The 19,415-nt window shown below is 56.3% G+C and overlaps 1 protein-coding gene across 1 annotated transcript; it reads left to right on the top strand.

The window, feature by feature from the left end:
• Positions 1 to 958: 958 nt before the first annotated feature.
• Positions 959 to 17,924, top strand: LOC119947390 (sodium/potassium-transporting ATPase subunit alpha-2-like). Its single transcript, XM_038769067.1, has 22 exons — positions 959 to 1,081; positions 1,300 to 1,359; positions 3,432 to 3,635; positions 3,865 to 3,978; positions 4,644 to 4,778; positions 5,522 to 5,639; positions 6,387 to 6,655; positions 7,042 to 7,240; positions 7,401 to 7,510; positions 8,600 to 8,734; positions 9,457 to 9,646; positions 11,372 to 11,547; positions 11,633 to 11,769; positions 13,199 to 13,349; positions 13,665 to 13,833; positions 13,989 to 14,143; positions 14,236 to 14,359; positions 14,687 to 14,832; positions 15,011 to 15,141; positions 15,254 to 15,355; positions 17,567 to 17,658; positions 17,772 to 17,924. Exons 1-22 carry the CDS (start codon positions 959 to 961, stop codon positions 17,798 to 17,800), a joined length of 3,069 nt encoding a protein of 1,022 aa, XP_038624995.1. The 3' UTR covers positions 17,801 to 17,924.
• Positions 17,925 to 19,415: the final 1,491 nt, after the last annotated feature.

Here is a 19,415-nt window from a genome sequence, read left to right as displayed (position 1 = left end):
GCTCCACGTCTTAGTCCTGGCTCTTCAGGGACCCCCAGGGTGGTCCAGTGAGACGGAGAGGGACTTAATGAAACCTAATGAGGCTCAGGGAGACCTGGGGTAGTCTAGTGAGACCCAGTGAGACCCAGTGAGGCCTAGTGCGGCCTAACGAGGCTTACTGAGGCCTAGCGAAGCTTAGCGTGGCCTAGGTTGGCCTACTGAGAAGCAGCGTGGCCTAGCAGCAAAAGCCCGGGCTTGGGAGTCAGAGGTTGTGGGTTCTAATCCTGATCCCGCCACTTATCAGCTGTGTGACTTCTCTGTGCCTCAGCGACCTCATCTGTAAAATGGGGATGAATACTGTGAGCCCCACGTAGGACAACCTGATTACCTGGTATCTACCCCAGCTTGGCACATAGTAAGCGCTCAATACCATCATTATATTATCTATAATTCTATTTATTGCTATTGTTGCTACTGATGTCTGTTTACTTGTTTTGATGTCTGTCTCCCCTCTTCTAGACTGCGAGCCCGTTGTTGGGTGGGGATTGTCTCTAGTTGCTGCCGAATTGTGCTTTTCAAGCGGTTAGTACAGTGTTCCGCACCCAGTAAGCGCTCAATAAATATGATTGAGTGAATGAATGATTACTGAGGCCTAGTGAGGTCTGGTAAAGCCTGGTGGGGGCTAGAAGCTATGTGAGGCCTAGTGAGGCCCAGCCAAGCCTGAGTTCCACCGTAACCATGGCAACCACAGGGTCTCTAGAAGGCAGGGAGCGGAGCCCCTGCACCCAGCACTCCCTGTCGCCCCGCTGTCACTGTCATTGGACAGATCAACTTCTGCTTCCCCCCCCCCAGCGCTCGGGCCTGACCCCCGAAACCTGACTTCCTATCTCCCCTCAGTCGGCTCGCCCCCTAAGCCAGTTTTCCCCGTCCTCCTGGCCGGGTCTCTGTCCAAACCCCCTCCCCCCCGAACCCCGGGACGATGGTGTTGGGGTGGAAACGTCAGAGGACAGAGCCCCAGCCTGCCAGCCCCAACCTGGACAATGGCGGCAAGAAGAAGCAGAAGGACTGGGAGCTGGATGAGCTGAAGAAAGAGGTGGCCATGGTGAGAGCCTCTGGGAATCTCAAGGCCTCCTCCACCATCTCCCCAGCCCCCTGTTCCCCTAGCCTGGGATCCCAGACCCTCTCTCAAGGGGCTGGGCAAGCTTGCTACAGCTCCTCACCCTTTCTGGGAGAGGCCCCCCATCTTCCCGCCCTGGGCCCCTCCTCTCAGCTCCATCCTCCTCACAACCCTTCCACCACCTCATCCCTCCTCTCCTCCAGGAAGATCACAAGCTGTCCCTGGAAGACTTGGGTATGAAGTACCAGGTGGATCTGACCAAGGTGAGTTGAGGAGTGGGGGGTCTCTTTCTGGGAGGGAAAGGGGTTAGCCGCCTAGTAGAAATTGGGAGTCAAGAAATTCAGGTTTTAATCTCAGCTCCCCTGGAGCTAACCTTCTCAATGTGCCTCGATCTCTCCTGTCACACCGCCGACCCTCGGCCCACATCCTATCTCTGGCCTGGAACGCCCTCCGTCCTCAAATCCGCCAATCACTCTTCCCCCCTTCAAAGCCCTACTTGTTTTGATGTCTGTCTCCCCTCTTCTAGACAGCAAGCCCATTGTTGGGTAGGGATTGAAGGCGCACAAATTCCAAGAGGCCTTCCCAGACTAAACCCACTTTTCCTCAGCTTCCCCTCCCTTCCGTGTCACCTCACCTCGCTCCCTTTGTTCTCCCTCCTGCCCCACAGCACTTATGTATATATGTATATATCTACAATTCTACTTATTTATATTGATGTCTGTTTACTTGTTTTTATGTCTCCCCCGCGACCTCCAGACTATAAGTCTGTCGTGTGCAGGGATTGTCTCTTTATTGCTATATTGTACTTCCCAATCACTTAGTACAGTGCTCTGCTCACAGTAAGTGCTCAATAAATACGATTGAATGAATAAATGAATGAATGAACGAATAATCTCAGCTGGGCTGCTTGCCTGCTGGGTGATTTGGGGCAAGTCACTTAACTCCTCTGGGCCTTGGTTTCATGATCTGCAAAATTAATTCAATCATATTTATGGAGTGGTTACTGTGTGCTAAGCACTGGGGAGAGTACAATATAACAATAAACAGGCACATTCCCTGTCCATGAAGAGCTTACAGTCTAGAGGCATAAACGGGGATAAAATCGCCATTCTCCCTCCCCACTAGACTGTGAGCCCCATGTGGGACGAGGGACCGTGTCCAACCTGATTGTATTGGACACTGAGGAGCAGTGTGGCCAAGTGGAAAGAACATGGGCCTGGGGGTCCAAGGACCTGGGTTTTAATACTGGTTCTGCCACATACCTGCTGTGTCACCTTAACTTAAGTCGCTTAACTTCTCTGTGCCTCAGTTCCCTGATCTTCATTCATTCAATCATATTTACTGAGCGCTTACTGTGTGCCAAGCACCGTACTAAGCATTTGGGAGAGCACGATATAACAACAGACACATTCCTGCCCACAACGAGCTCACAGTCTGGAGGGGGAGATTGATATTAATATAAATAAATAAATAGGTAAATAAATTTAAAAATTACAGATATATACAGATTTATACATATGTGCTGTAGGGATGAGAGGGAGGATGAATGAAGGAGCAAGTAAGAGTGGCCCAGGAGAGAGTGGGAGAAGAGAAAAGGAGACCTTGAACTGCAAAATGGGGATTCAAAACCTGTTTTCCCTCCTACTTAGATTATGAGCTCTTTGTGGGACCTGAATATCTTGTATCAACTCCAGTGCTTAGTACAGTGTTTGGCACATATTAAGCCCTTAACAAATTTTGCTAGTATTATTATTATCTGCCCCAGTGCTTGGCATATAATTGGTACTTTAAAATAGTATTATGATTAATAATATTACTAGTAGTAACAATAATAATACTGATGACCTCAATTACTTCATATCCACCCCAGTACTTAGTACAGTGCTTGGCACATAGTAAGCGCTTGACAGATACCACAATATCATCATTATCAGTTATAATTATCGTATCTACCACAGCGCTTGGCGTATAGTTGGCACTTTAAAATCACCACAGTTATTCTGAATATTATTGTCATTAGCATTATACCTACCCCAGCGCTTGGCCCATAATTGGCAGTTTTTAAACCACCACAGTTATTATTATCATTATTATGATTGTTACAGGGGAGCCCCACCTGGAATCTTCTCCCCTTTTTTGCCTCTAAGGGAAGGTCTCCCTCTGGGGGTACCTTCCTCTCCCTGCCCCCGTCTGCCTCCTTCCGCCATCCATCCATCCCTCTGTCTCTGCAGTGGTTGGTGGGGGGTGGGGCCAAGCTCCTTTCCTGCCTCCCTCCTTAGCACACCCCCCGGTCCTCCCCAACACCTCCCAATGACCCCCTCAACCTGCTGCCCAGGGGCTCAGCAACCAGCGGGCCCAGGAGATCCTGGCCCGGGACGGCCCGAACGCGTTGACCCCGCCACCCACCACCCCGGAGTGGGTGAAGTTCTGCCGCCAGCTCTTCGGTGGCTTCTCCATCCTGCTTTGGATCGGGGCGCTGCTCTGCTTTTTGGCCTATGGCATCCAGGCTGCCATGGAGGAGGAGGCTTCCAAAGACAACGTGAGCCCTGGGCTGGGGGTGAGGATGGGGAGGTGGAGCTTGGGGGGCCACCCTCTCCCACCCCCACCCACGGGGACCCCTCCTCCTCACCCACCACAACACTCCCAACTCCTTCACTCCGGCCTCTCAGCAGATCCTGGCTCCCCCCTAGTCAGTTTCCCACCCCCTCAACAACCACTGATTTGTCCCCTGCTTTCCCACCCCCCCAACCTCCCCCTCCCCCCCATAGCTGTACCTGGGGGTGGTCCTGGCGGCTGTGGTCTTCGTCACGAGCTGCTTCTCCTACTATCAAGAGGCCAAGAGCTCCAGGATCATGGATTCCTTCAAGAAAATGGTGCCGCAGGTAGGGGCCAGAGAAGGGTGGGAATGAAGGAAGCAGCGTGGCCTAGCAGAAACAGCCCGGGCCTGGGACTCAGAGGATCCCGGCTCCACCACTTGTCTGCCATGTGACCTTGACCGAGTCGCTTCGCTTCCTCGGCCTCAGTTTCCTCAACTGTAAAATGGGGATTCAATCTGTCAGTGCTATTTATTGAGTACTTACTATGTGTAGAGCACTGTACGCAGCGGTTAGGAGAATTCAATATGTACTCATAAAACCTGTTCTCCCTCCTCCTTAGACTGTGAGCTCCGTGTGAGACAGAGATGGTGTCTGGCCTGAACAGTCCTTGACACAAAGTAAGCCCTTAATGAATATTATTATTATTATCATCATCATCATTATTATTATTTACCCCTACTTAGAGTCAGAGATGATTCAACAGCATAAGACAAGGCAAGACTTAGACTGTGAGCCCCATGTGGGACAGAGTCTGTGTCCAGCCTGATAATCTTGCATCTACCCCAGTGCTTATAACAGTGCTTGACACATGACACATAGTAAGGGCTTAGCAAATACTATACATAATAATGATGATGATGACGATGATGAGATGGAGGAAGGGGAGGGGGTCACTGTCAGTAATGGTCATGGTGTCTACCCCCTCCCCTCAACCCTCAATCTGCCCACAGCAAGCCCTGGTGTTGCGGGAGGGAGAAAAGATGCATATCAACGCGGAGGACGTGGTGGTGGGAGACCTGGTGGAGGTGAAGGGGGGAGACCGGGTCCCCGCAGACCTATGCATTATCTCTTCCCATGGCTGCAAGGTGACCGTGCTTGACACCCCCCCGCCCCCCCCCCCGGCCCCCGAGTCTCAGAAGTTTTTTGCGGAGGAAGGAGCCCAGGAAGATCTGGGTGGACCCACATTGTGGGAGGGAGAGGTTGGAGGTGGAGTGGGTGGACTTTCTCTCTCATGCCCCAGAGAGGCTACAACTGAGAACTGGAGGGGGGCGGGGGTCAAGGTGGCCATAAGGGATGGTGGGTGTTTGTAATTGGCGTGGGGGGTCCCTCATGTCGGGACAAATCCAGCCAAATTTGTGGGGATGGTGAAGATGGGTTTGCTTACTTGGGTGCAAATCTCGGGGGGAGGATGTGAGCGGATGGGTCTGTACCCGGTGACAGTGTGTGTCTGTGTGGAGTGTTAGTTATGTGACTAAGTGTAGTGTCGGTGTGTATCTGTGGGAGGGTTCGAGGAATTGGTGTGTGTCTGTGGGAGGATGTGAGGTTTCAGTGTGTGCCCAAGGGAGGGTTTGAGATGTCAGTGTGTGTCTGTGGGAAGGTGTGAAGTTTTGGTGTGTGCCTATGAGAGGGGGTGAGGTGTTGGTTTGTGTCTGAGGGACGGTGTGAAGTGTTGGTGTGTGTCTGTGGGAGGGTGCAAGGTGCCGGTGTGTGCCGGAGGGAAGATGTGAGGTGTCGTTGTGTGGCAATGGGAGGGTGTGAGGTGTGGGTGAAGAGGCTGACGAGTCCCCTCCGCCGTGTACCCCCCGGCCGCCACTGGCCCCGGGCCCAGGTGGATAACTCGTCCCTGACGGGCGAGTCGGAGCCGCAGACCCGCACCCCCGAGTTCACCCACGAGAACCCGCTGGAAACGCGCAACATCTGCTTCTTCTCCACCAACTGCGTGGAAGGTGGGCGCCGGTCGGGACCCCCGGGGACCCCCCGACCCCCCGGGACCCCCGACCCCCCGAGCCCCGGGGACCCGCAGGAGGCCCCCCCGCCCTGACGGGCCTCCGTGCCAGGCCCACGGCCGCCATCAAGGGGCAGGCTGGGCCCGGGGCAGAGGGAGGCCTCCGTGCTACGTCCTGCCCGCCACCATTCATTCATTCAATCGTATTTATTGAGCGCTTACTGTGTGCAGAGCACTGTACTAAGCAGAGCACCACTGTCCTGTGCAGAGCACCAGGGGCTAGGCAGGGCTTGGCCGGGGTAGAGGACGAGAGAAGAGGGGGAGGAGGCGCCACCGGCCTCCCGGTGCATCAGGGAGCGGCCCGTCCTGGACTGTTAGTCAATCGTATTTATTGAGCGCTTACTATGTGCAGAATACTGTACTAAACGTTTGGGAGAGGATAGTAGAACAATAAACGGACCCATTCCCTGCCCACAACCAGCTGACTGGGGAGGCTGGAGGAGGAGGGGGGAGCTTTCCCTGCGAGTAAAAGGTGGGCTGGAAATCGGCTGATGGACCGTCCAGATGGTCAGGAGACAGTGGCGCTGTCCACTACTAACTACCACCAGCATCACCGGGACCCCGTCTCTGCCCCAGGACCAACCCTCTGCCCTGCCCGTTCGACTTTCTCCCCAACCCGCCTGGTTGAGGGAAGCCAGGGGCCCGGAGGCAGGGGGATGGCCAGGTGACCTCCGCCCCCGCCCCGCAGGCACGGCTCGGGGCATCGTGATCGCCACGGGCGACCGGACGGTGATGGGCCGGATCGCCTCGCTGGCGTCGGGGCTGGAGGTGGGGCGCACGCCCATCGCCGTGGAGATCGAACACTTCATCCACATCATCACGGGCGTGGCCGTCTTCTTGGGAGTCTCTTTTTTCATCTTGTCTCTGATCCTGGGCTATACCTGGCTGGAGGCCGTCATCTTCCTCATCGGCATCATCGTGGCCAACGTGCCCGAGGGGCTGCTGGCCACCGTCACCGTGAGTCCTCCCTTCCCCCTCCGGCCCCCCGAAACCCGTACTGAAGCAGCGTGGCTCAGTGGAAAGAGCCCGGGCTTTGGAGTCAGCGGTCATGGGTTCAAATCCCGACTCCGCCAATTGCCAGCAGTGTGACTCTGGGCAAGTCACTTAACTTCTCTGGGCCTCAGTTACCTCATCTGTAAAATGGGGATTAAGACTGTGAGCCCCAAGTGGGACAACCTGATCACCTTGTAACCTCCCCAGCGCTTAGAACAGTGCTTTGCACATAGTAAGCGCTTGATAAATGCTATCATCATTATTATTATTCTTATTATCCCCGCCCCCGGCCCCTCCCCGGGTGAGTGAGGAGGGGGTGACCAGGTGCCCCGCGCCCCCCGTCCCCCCAGGTGTGCCTGACTCTGACGGCCAAGCGCATGGCGCGCAAGAACTGCCTGGTGAAGAACCTGGAGGCGGTGGAGACGCTGGGCTCCACGTCCACCATCTGCTCCGATAAGACCGGCACCCTCACCCAGAACCGCATGACCGTCGCCCACATGTGGTTCGACAACCAGATCCACAAAGCGGACACCACCGAGGACCAGTCCGGTCAGCGGGGGTCCCCCGGGGGGAGGGAAACGAAGACCAAGTCTGGTCAGAGGGGTGCTGGGGGCCGGGGACCGAGGACCACAACGATCAGCTGAGGGGGTGGATCCGGGTCACCGAGGGTAGCCCGCAACCACGGCCCCCCGACCCCCGACCCCCACAGGCGCCACGTTTGACAAACGGTCCCCGACCTGGGCCACCCTGGCCCGCATCGCCGGACTCTGTAACCGCGCCGTCTTCAAGGCCGGACAGGAGGGCATCTCCGTGGCCAAGGTGGGTCAATCAATCAATCAATCAATCGTATTTATTGAGCGCTTAGTGTGTGCAGAGCACTGGACTAGGCGCTTGGGAAGTCCAAGTTGGCAACATCTAGAGACGGTCCCTATCCAACAGTGGGCTCACAGTCTAGAAGGGGGAGACAGAGAACAAAACAAAACATATTAACAAAATAAAATAGAATAGATATGTACAAGTACATATGTACAATGTACAAGGTGGGTCCGGGGGAGGGGTCGGAGTGAGCGGGGGCATCGTGGGGGAAGGGGCGGGCCTGCACCCCTCAGATGACACCCCCCCATCATCATCATCATCATCAACAACACCAGTATCGGTAGTCTTATATTGACGCCCATTGACTTGTTTGGATGTTTGCCTCCCGCTCTCTAGACTGTAAGCCCGTTGTGGGCAGGGATTGTCTCTCTTTATTGCTGTATTGTACTGTATCGTGCTGTATTCGTTCATTCATTCAATCGCATTTAGTGAGCGCTTACTGTGTGCAGAGCACTGTACTAAGCGCTTGGGAAGTACAAGTTGGCAACATACGGAGACGGTCCCTGCGCTTGGGAAGTACAAGTTGGCAACATACAGAGACGGTCCCTGCGCTTGGGAAGTACAAGTTGGCAACATACGGAGACGGTCCCTGCGCTGGGGAAGTACAAGTTGGCAACATACGGAGACGGTCCCTGCGCTTGGGAAGTACAAGTTGGCAACATACAGAGACGGTCCCTACCCAACAACGGGCTCACAGTCTAGAAGGGGGAGTACAGTGCTCTGCAAAGCACAGTGCTCTGCAAAGAGTAAGCGCTCACCAAATACGCTTGAATGAATGGATGAACGAATAGTCTGGGGGCGCCCGTTGTGAGTCCGGTGCTGAATTGTATTGTAGTCTCCCAAGCGCCTAGTACAGTGGCCTGCACACAGTAAGCGCTTCATCAATACGGTGGAATGCATGAATAAAGGGGAAGTCACCTGCCGAGGAGGACCTTAGCGTCCCCCCTTCTCTCGGGGTCCCCCTCCCCCGGCCCCGGTGGATTCCTTCTCCCCCCTGGACGGGGTCTCCGACCGGCTCCCTCCACCCGGCAGCGGGACACGGCGGGCGACGCCTCGGAGTCGGCGCTGCTCAAGTGCATCGAGCTGTCCTGCGGGTCGGTGCAGGCGATGCGGGACAAGAACCCCAAGGTGGCCGAGATCCCCTTCAACTCCACCAACAAGTACCAGGTCCGGGGGGCCGGGAGGGGTCCCGGGGGAAGCCTGAGAATCCGAGGGGGAAGGGAGGGGGGTCGCCTCTGCCCCTCCTCCCGCGCCCCAAATCGTCCCCATCAATCCAGGGTATTTACCGAGAAGCAGCGTAGCTCAGTGGAAAGAGCACGGGCTTTGGAGTCAGAGGTCGTGGGCTCGAATCCCGACTCCGCCACTTGTCGGCTGTGTGACTTTGGGCAAGTCACTTCACTCAAAACATATTAACAAAATAAAATAAATAGAATAGATATAGAAGGCCTCAGTTCCCTCGTCTGTAAAACGTGGATTAAGACTGTGAGCCCCCTGTGGGACAACCTGGTTGCCTTGTAACCTCCCCGGCGCTTAGAACGGTGCTTTGCACATAGTAAGCGCTTAATAAATGCTATCATTATTATTATTTATTGAGCGCTTACTGGGTGCAGGGCACTGTACGAAGCGCCTGGGAGAGTCCCGTCTAGCAGAGTCGGTAGACGCGATCCCTGTCCTCGGGGAGCTGATAGCTGAAGGGGGAGCTTACAGTCTCCACACTAGCCAGCCGCCTCCACGAAGCCTCCCGGGGTTTACCTTTCCCACTGTGTCTGCCTCCGCCCTCGGCTCATCCCGGGGACAGAGCGGGTCTGCCGGGCCCCGTCCTCCCCTACTGGAGACCCCTTTCTCTGACGGAGGCCTGCCTCCCCTCCCTTCCCCTCCCCTCTTCACAGCTGTCCATCCACGAGCGGGAGGACAGTCCCCAGGGCTACGTGCTGGTGATGAAGGGGGCCCCGGAGCGCATCCTGGACCGCTGCTCCACCATCCTGCTGCAGGGCAAGGAGCTGCCCCTCGACAAGGAGATGCAGGACGCCTTCCAGAACGCCTACATGGAGCTCGGGGGGCTGGGGGAGCGCGTGCTCGGTGAGGGGCGGGGATGGCGGAGCGCGTGCTCGGTGAGGGGCGGGGATGGGGGTGCGCGTGCTCGGTGAGGGGCGGGGCTGGCGGAGCGCGTGCTCGGTGAGGGGCGGGGCTGGGGGTGCGCGTGCTCGGTGAGGGGCGGGGCTGGCGGAGCGCGTGCTCGGTGAGGGGCGGGGCTGGGGAGCGCGTGCTCGGTGAGGGGAGGGGCTGAGGGAGCGCGTGCTCGGTGAGGGGAGGGGCTGAGGGAGCGCGTGCCCGGTGGGCGGGGCTGAAGGAGAGCGCGCTCGGTGAGGGGCGGAGCTGGGGAGCACGTGCTCGGTGAGGGGCGGGCTGAGGAGCGCGTGCTCGGTGAGGGGAGGGGATGGGGAGCGCGTGCTCGGTGAGGGGCGGGGATGGGGGTGCGCGTGCTCGGTGAGGGGCGGGACTGGGGAGCGCGTGCTCGGAGGGGGCGGGGCTGAGGAGCGCGTGCCCGGTGAGGGGCGGGGCTGGGGGAGCGCGTGCTCGGTGAGGGGCGGGGCTGAGGGAGAGAATGATCTGAGAAGCAGCGTGGCTCAATGGAAAGGGCAGGGGCTTTGGAGTCAGAGGTCATGGGTTCAAATCCCGGCTCCACCAATTGCCTCCTCCAGGAGGCCTTCCCAGACTGAGCCCCTTCCTTCCTCTCCCCCTCGTCCCCCTCTCCATCCCCCCATCTTACCTCCTTCCCTTCCCCACAGCACCTGTATAGATGTATATATGGTTGTACATATTTATTACTCTATTTATTTTACTTGTACATTTCTATCCTATTTATTTTATTTTGTTGGTATGTTTGGTTCTGTTCTCTGTCTCCCCCTTTTAGACTGTGAGCCCACTGTTGGGTAGGGACTGTCTCTATGTGTTGCCAATTTGTACTTCCCAAGCGCTTAGTACAGTGCTCTGCACATAGTAAGCGCTCAATAAATACGATTGATTGATTGATTGATTGATTTTACTTGTACATTTCTATCCTATTCATTTTATTTTGTTGGTATGTTTGGTTCTGTTCTCTGTCTCCCCCTTTTAGACTGTGAGCCCACTGTTGGGTAGGGACTGTCTCTATGTGTTGCCAATTTGTACTTCCCAAGCGCTTAGTACAGTGCTCTGCACATAGTAAGCGCTCAATAAATACGATTGATTGATTGATTGATTGATTGATTGCCAGCTGTGTGACTTTGGGCAAGTCACTTAACTTCTCTGTGCCTCAGTTACCTCATCTGTAAAATGGGGATTAAGACTGTGAGCCCCCCGTGGGACAACCTGATCACCTTGTATCCCCCCAGCACTTAGAACAGTGCTCTGCACGTAGTAAGCGCTTAATAAGTACAATAATTATTATTATTAATTATCGGTGGGGGGGGCGGGGCTGAGGGAGCGCGTGTTTGGTGAGGGGCGGGGCTGAGGGAGCACGTGCTCGGTGAGGGGCGAGCTGGGGAGCGCGTGCTCGGTGAGGGGCGGGGATGAGGAGCGCGTGCTCGGTGGGGGGCGAGGTTGAGGGAGCACGTGCTCAGTGAGGGGCGGGGGCGAGAGAGGGGGCCGGCGGTTTCTAAGGTCCCCTTGGGGTGGGGGTGACCCGTCGGGGGGCGACGGAGCGGAGCCGGGATGTCGCCCTCACACCTGTGCCCGCTCTCCTCCTGCTCCTGCTCCTGCTCCTCCTGCTCCTGCTCCTCCCGCTCCCGCTCCCTCTCCGGCTCCTCTCCCGCCCCCGCTCAGGGTTCTGCCACCTGAACCTGCCCGCCGGGAAATTCCCGCGCGGCTTCAAGTTCGACACGGACGAGGTGAACTTCCCCACGGACAAGCTGTGCTTCGTGGGGCTCATGTCCATGATCGACCCGCCGCGGGCCGCCGTGCCCGACGCCGTGGGCAAGTGCCGCAGCGCGGGCATCAAGGTGGGGCCCCCTTTCCTTCTCTCCCTCCCCCCAAGACCTCCCCTCCTCAGCCCCCCGAACCCCGAGGGCTTCCTTCTCCCGCCAGGTGATCATGGTGACCGGTGACCACCCCATCACGGCCACGGCCATCGCCAAGGGCGTGGGCATCATCTCCGAGGGCAACGAGACAGTGGAGGACATCGCCGCCCGCCTCAACATCCCCCTCAGCCAGGTCAACCCCAGGTGAGGCCTGTCCACCTGCCCCCTCCGTCGCCTTCCTTCCCCCACCCCGTCCAACCAACAAGGGGCAGAGCGTTCTGGGGAAAAGTCTGGGCTGGACTCAGAGAAGAAGCTTGACCTAGTGGAAAGAGCCAAATCCCAGCTCCGCCAACTGTCTGCTGTGTGACCTTGGGTAAGTCACTTCCCTGGGCCTCAGAAAGGGAGGTCTGCAGAAGGTAAGGAGGTCAGCGTGGTGTATGTATGTCGGTCGGGGTGAGGGGGGCCTTGGAGGGAGCAATCGATCTATCAATCACTAATATTTATTTATTTGGTGCCTACTCTGTGCAGAGCGCCATACTAAGCACTGGGGAAAGTCCCTCAGAGGACTCTCCCCCTCTGGATTATAAGCTTGTCGTAGGCAAGGAAAGTGTCGACTAACTCTCTTATATTGTTGTATTGTACCCTCCCAAGCAATTAATACAGTGTTCTGGGCACAGAAACCTCTCAATAAATATGACTGATTGATTGACATGATAATCATGCTGAGGTTGCAGGCTTCGGCAGCAGGGAGGATCGGTCAGTCATACTTATTGAGCACTTACTGCGTACAGAGAACTGGACCAAGTTCTTGAGAGGGTATCATATAGCGGAGTAACGGATGCGTTCCCTGCCCACAGTGAGCTTTCGGTCTAGAGCGGGTGATGGAATGGTTAACTGGGGTGGAAAAGTTCAGTGGAGAGGAATTAGGAGGGAGCATGAGATCAGTTTTTGATTGAACTGTGTCTGTTCTGATGATCCCAGCTCTTAGCACAGTGCATGGGACATAGTGAGCACTTCACAAATACTATTATTATTATTATTATTATTAATAAAGTAAAAATATACCATAATATAATAATAAACATGGGGTGCCGGCTGGGCATCCATATGAAGATGTCTTGCAGACAAGAGGAAATGCGAGATTGTAGGTTGGAGAAACACGTCGAGCCCAGTGAGATAGATTTCCAAGTCCTGGTTGAAATCTTGGAGGTGGGTGAGCTCTCCAATGGAGTGGGTGTAGGTGGAGAATAGAAGGGGACTCAGAACAGAGACTTGAGGGAACCCCCCCTCCCCTCTTCAAGGGAAGAGGGGCAGAAGAGGAGCCAGAGTAAGAAGCTGAGAAAGAGCTGAGGAAGCTGGAGAGGTGAGGAAAACCAGGAGAAAACCGTCGGTGAAGAAAAGGACAAGAGTGGGACGAAAGGCGACTGAATGGTCAAGGAAAATAGGAAGAAAGAAAGTCCTTTTTCTAGCTTTGGGGAGGAATTGGACACGAGACCATGAAGAGTAGCAGTCACGGGGGTCTTTAGGGTGTTGTGGGGAGCTGAAGAGACAAGTGGGGGGGGGCAGGGGAATTATGGATGTGCCCAGCCTCCCCCCACCCCCACTCCGCCCCACCGCTCCGCTCTCTCTGCAGGGAGGCGAAAGCTTGCGTGGTGCACGGCTCGGACCTCAAAGACATGTCCACCGAACAGCTGGACGAGATTCTCCGGAACCACACAGAGATCGTCTTCGCCCGCACATCCCCACAGCAGAAACTCATCATCGTCGAGGGGTGTCAGAGACAGGTTGGGTGGGGGTGGGGGGGGGGCAGAGACAGGTGGGGATTTGAGGATAGAGGCAGAGGAGGAAGATTTGGATGGGGGGAGTCAAAGGACCAGGAAGGGAGTCATCAGAAATATGTCAGGAAAGTCAGAGACAGGTGTGACTTGAGTGGGAGGTTGAGAGACAGGGATGGCGGTGTCGCTGGGGGTCAGGCACTAATGAGGGAACAGGAGGGGAGCGATCGGACTAGATGGGATCAGCTGGGTCTGGGGGAGGAAGAGGACCATCCAGGACCCTCCCCACGACTCCCCTCGAACCTCTGCCCCTGCCCACCGCAGGGCGCCATCGTGGCAGTGACGGGCGACGGGGTGAACGATTCTCCGGCACTCAAGAAAGCGGACATCGGCATCGCCATGGGCATTGCTGGCTCTGACGTGTCCAAGCAGGCAGCCGACATGATCCTGCTGGACGACAACTTCGCCTCCATCGTCACCGGCGTCGAGGAGGGTGAGCGGGCGGGGGCGGCAGGGGGCCGGTGTCCAGATGTCCGGGACCAAGGGGTTGGGCCGGAGAGAGGCGGGAGTCCAGCAGTCCGTGGGTGGGCCCTGGTACCCTCTGAGTCCGTCTCCCCCTCCCCCAATCTGGGGTCCCTCCCTTGGCAGGCCGCCTGATCTTCGACAACTTGAAGAAATCCATCGCCTACACGTTAACCAGCAACATCCCCGAGATCACCCCCTTCCTGCTGTTCATCATTGCCAACATCCCCCTGCCGCTGGGCACCGTCACCATCCTCTGCATCGACCTGGGCACTGACATGGTGAGGGGGCGGGGCGGGGGGCTGGAGGTTGGGGACGGACCAGGGTGGGCCGGGGGGCCCGGGGCAACCCCAGCTGAGCCCCCCGCCCCCAGGTCCCCGCCATCTCCCTGGCCTACGAGACAGCTGAGAGCGACATCATGAAGCGGAAGCCGCGCAACCCACGGACTGACAAGCTGGTGAATGAGCGGCTGATCAGCATGGCCTACGGGCAGATCGGTGGGCATCGCCCAGCCGGGGGCCACCGTGCAGCGGGGGCGGGTTGCCCTGCCCTGCCCTGCCCGCTGGGAGGGGGCACCGCAGGGAACTTGCGGGAGACGGGAGGGGACCAGACCCTCCCTTGGCCCACCAGCTCCCGGAGCCCCCCCCCACCCGAGGCTTCCCCCTGCCCTGCTCCAGACCCCCCGTCCCTCTAGATTGTAAACCCAGTGTGGGCAGAGATTGTCTCTCTTTATTGCTGAATTGGACTTTCCAAGCGCTTAGTAGTGCTCTACACACAGTAAGGGCTCAATATATACGATTGAATGAATGAATGATTGAATGCAGGGATGATCCAGGCACTGGGCGGCTTCTTCACGTACTTCGTGATCCTGGCGGAGAACGGCTTCCTGCCGTCGCGGCTCCTGGGCATCCGGCTGGACTGGGATGACCGGTACCGGAACGATCTGGAGGACAGCTATGGGCAGGAGTGGGTGAGGAGGACAGCTACGGGTAGGAGTGGGTGAGAGCGGGTCCGCGGGGCCGGACCGGGGCGAGCCGCGGCCCTCACGGAGCACGGCGGGAGCGGTCAGGCGGTCACAGGGGAGAGGGGACAGGACGAGTAGAGGTGACCGTCTGCCGCCCTCTGAGCCCCGTCACTTTCCCCTTCAGACGTACGAGCAGCGAAAGGTGGTGGAGTTCACATGCCACACGGCCTTCTTCACCAGCATCGTGGTGGTACAGTGGGCCGACCTCATCATCTGCAAAACGCGGCGCAACTCCGTCTTCCAGCAGGGCATGAAGTGAGCGCGCCCCGGGCCCGACCGCCGCCCCACAACGGCTCCCTCCAGCCCCTCCGCCCTGGGTCTCCAGCCCCTCCACCCCGGGTCTACCCCTGTGTCTCTGCCCTGCCAGGAACAAAATCCTGATCTTCGGGCTGCTGGAGGAGACGACGCTGGCGGCCTTCCTTTCCTACTGCCCGGGCACAGACGTGGCTCTGCGCATGTACCCGCTCAAGTGAGGGCGGGGCCATGGAGGGGGAGGGGGCAGGGCCTATAGTAGTTGGGGCTCGGAGTGAAGTGGCACGTGCGCTGATGGTTGAGGAAGCGAACCTCTGTGTGCGTACGTACGTACATACGTGCGTACATACGTGCGTGCATGAGTGAATGCATGCGCATATGTGTGTGAAGTCCCTTCCCCCCCTGGGGGACAGCCAATCAGTCATCATCAGTGGTAGTTATTGAGCGCTTATTACGTGCGGGGGAACTCTACTTAGCCCTTACTATCAAGCGCCGTCAAGTCATTTCCGATTCAAAGGACTCTATGGATGTATTTTCTCCAGAACGTCCTGTCTTCCACCATAATCCGCAACCTTTCTTCATAGCGTGGCTCAGCAGAAAGAGCACGGGCTTTGGAGTCAGAGGTCATGGGTTCAAATCCCGACTCCGCCGACTTTCAGCTGTGTGACTTTGGGCAAGTCACTTAACTTCTTTGTGCCTCAGTTACCTCATCTGTAAAGTGGAGATTAAAACTGTGAGCCCCCCATGAGACAACCTGATCACCTTGTAACCTCCCCAGTGCATAGAACAGTGCTTTGCACATAATAAGCACTTAACAAATACCACCATTATTATTATTATTATCTAGCTGCCGGGCTGCCTCTTCCACATTTTCCCTGGATTTTTCCTAGTATTAGTGTCTTCTCCGGAGAATCCGTCCTCCTGATTATGTGTCCAAAATATACTCATCCAAGTCGAATCATTTGGCCTTCCAAAGACCACTTTGGCTTAATTTGTTCCAAAATTCATTCATTTGTTTTTCGGGCAGTCCATGGTATTTGCAAAAGCCTTCTCTGACTCCACATTTCAAAAGAATCGAGGCTCTACCACCTCTCATGACTTTTTCCAGGCTCTTCGTAACAAGTCTTCATAACATTAATCATCCGCGTATTTCTTGATTACTCGTTCCTTTATTATTGATTATCGATCCCAAGAGAGAAAAACTGTCAACTATTTCAATCTTCTCTCCAACCACTTGTCTTAAGCCGTCGAGTCATTTCCAGCCCTTAGCGACACCACGGACACATCTCTCCCAGAATGGCCAGCTCTCCATCTGCAATCGTTAGGGTAGCGTATCCAAAGAGTTTTCTTGGTAAAAATATGGAAGTGGTTTACCTCCTTCCACTCAATAAGCTTGAGTCTCCGCCCTCGACTCTCTCCCAAGCCACTGCTGCCCAGCACGGGTGAGTTTTGACTTGTTGAAGATTGCCTTCCACTGGCTAGCCATCGGCCAAGCTAGGAATGGAATGGGCATGCCTCTGCTTGACTCTCCCTCCCATTGCCGAGACAGAGTACTGGAAACTCTCCAGGTGCGACCCTGAGAGGGGTCTCCATCCACTACAAATGTGTTAAGACTTCCAGTTGTCCTGAGCTTTGTTTTCTTGACAAATGTGGGCCCATCTTTTTGCTCTGTTCCTTAACTTTTAATGATAAGTCCTTCGAATCTTTTTCACTTTCTGTTAGCGGGGTAGTATCATCAGCATAACGACGGTTGTTTATATTCCTTCCTCCAAGCTTTGCTCACCGTTCATCTTCATCCAATCCAGCTTCTCTCATTAGGTCCTCGGTATAAAGGATGAACAGATAAGACGAGAGGACAATACGGCAGAGTTGACAGACATGTTCCCTGCCCACCAGGGGACTCGCAGTTTAGAGCGGGAAGACAGGTGTTACAATAAATTCCCGCAGAGTATAATCATCTACAGATTTATATGGCATTACATCTCCCCCTCTAGAATGCAAATTCCTTATGGGTAGGGGGCATGTCTAGCCAACTGTTGTGTTATCCTCTCCCAAGCGCTTAATCCAGTGCCCTGCGCACTGTAAGCGCTCAATAAATACCATCGATTGATCGACTGATTGATAAGGATACGTACATCAGTCCTGTGGGGCTGGGGTGAGTGTTTAAGTGCTTAGGGGTGCACACCACAGTGCATAGGTGAGGCAGAAGGGAAGGCGGGGGAATCGAAAGGTTAGCGAGGGAAGGCTTCTTGGAGGAGATGTGATTTTCAGGAGGGCTTTGGTTATAGACCTCTCTCTATTTCCTGTCTCCATCTCTGTGCTTGTCTCTCCTGCAATCTGGATCTCTTTCCCTCTGTGTCTCCTTCTCTTTCCCTCCTCGCCCCCACCCCACCCCTCGTACCCTCACTTTCTCTCCCGCCTTCAACAGGGTCACGTGGTGGTTCTGCGCCTTCCCCTACAGCCTCCTCATCTTCGTCTACGACGAGCTCCGCAAGCTCATCCTGCGGCACCACCCCGGCGGTGAGGGTCGTCTCCCCGCCCCCCTCCCCAAACCTGTCCTCTCCCCCCACGGTCCTTCTCCCCACCCTGACTCCTTTCCCCGGCTCACCCCGAGGCTCCCCTCACTCCCACAGGCTGGCTGGAGAAAGAGACGTACTACTGAGAGCCGGTCCGGAGGAGGAGGAGGAGCCGAGGGTCCCCGTCTTTGGGTTCTGGGGGTGCTCACCGAGCCCGGCGGGGCACAATCAATGCAGACACTAAAACGTTGGGCCCAAGCGCCCCCACCCCCACCCCCACCCCGCTGTGTGGGTCTCTGCTTCCTCAAACCCGGCCAGTTCTTCCCCAGATCTAACCCCCATCCCTCCTACTGCATCTCCTCACTGCAGGGCACGCCTTCCCCATCCAGTCGGCTCTGGCTCCCCGTTCGAGCCAAGGAAGTGTTGGGGACAGCGGCGGGGCAAAGATTGATTCACTTATTCATTCAATCATATTTATTGTGCGCTTATTTTGTGCAGAGCACTGGATTAAGCGCTTGGAAAATACAGTTCAACAAATTCAACAAGATGGGGTCGGAAGGTCGGAGTGATGGGGAGAAAGGTCCAGGACGCGGGAAAGAGGGTACAGAATAAAAGAGGGAAGGAAGGGATGGACAGATGGAAGGAAGAGTTGGACAGGCGGCCCTGATCCCGCAGTCAGTCCATCAGTGGTATTTACTGAGCGCTTACTGTGTGCAGAGCACTGTAGTAAGCAGTCGGGAGCAGACAACATAACAATGGAGCAGGTGGGGGCAGCCGGACCCCCGGCGTTCAGCCAGCACCCTCCGCCCCGTGCTGTCCGTGGGGGGTCTGGGAGGGGGTTGGGGGGGAGGGTCCGGGCCTGCGGCTGCTCAGATTTCGGGCATTAGAGGCGTCGGGTGTCCGGCGGGTTAAAAATACAGAGGCCGCAGCTCAGGTCACCCGACACCCAGGACAGCGGGACCACGGGTGGGGGGCTGAGGCCTCGGGGGAACGTTTGGGGGGACAGCAGGACCGGGGGGCCTCCTCCCCCCCCCCCCCATCATGGCGTAGTGGCTAGAGAAGCAGCGTGGCGTAGTGGAAAGAGCACGGTCCTGGGAGTCAGAGGATGCAGGTTGTAATTACAGCTCTACCACTTGTGGGCTGTGTGACCTTGGGCAAGCCGCTTAACTACTCCGTGCCTCAGTTACCTCATCTGTAAAATGGGGAGTAAGACTGGGAGACCCACGTGGGACAACCTGATGACCTTGTATCTACCCCAGTGCTTTGAACAGTGCTTGGTACATAATAAGAGCTTAACAGATACCATCATTATCATTATTATTAGAGCCCGGGCCTGGAAGCCAGAAGGTCATGAGTTCTATTCCCAGCTCCACCACTTGTCTGCCGTGTGACCTTGGGCCAGTCACTTCACTTCTCTGGGCCTCAGTTCCCTCATCTGTCAAATGGGAATCGAGACTGTGAGCCCCTCGTGGGACAAGGGACTGTATCCAACCCGATTTGCTTGGATCCACCATTATTAAGGCCAGGAAAGGGAGGCTGCGATGTCGTCTATCCCCCTGCCTCTAGGTCCCCTTTCTTCATCAGCCTGGGTGAGTCTAGCTCTGCCCCCTCCGGCTGCAGCTTCACCCCTTGGTGACCTCGCCCCCCACCAGAGACCAGAGTTTGGGGCTGGCCAGTCCTAGGAGACCCTCAGGCAGACTAGCAGCCGCCCCTCCGCCCCACTAACTAAGGTGGAGGGGGGTCCCACGTCCCACCCTCCAT

Source organism: Tachyglossus aculeatus, chromosome Y4, assembly GCF_015852505.1.
Source record: "Tachyglossus aculeatus isolate mTacAcu1 chromosome Y4, mTacAcu1.pri, whole genome shotgun sequence".
Classification (NCBI taxonomy): Eukaryota; Metazoa; Chordata; class Mammalia; order Monotremata; family Tachyglossidae; genus Tachyglossus; species Tachyglossus aculeatus.
The sequence above is the reverse complement of the archived record's forward strand: the minus strand, read 5'-3'. Positions and strand labels throughout refer to the sequence as shown.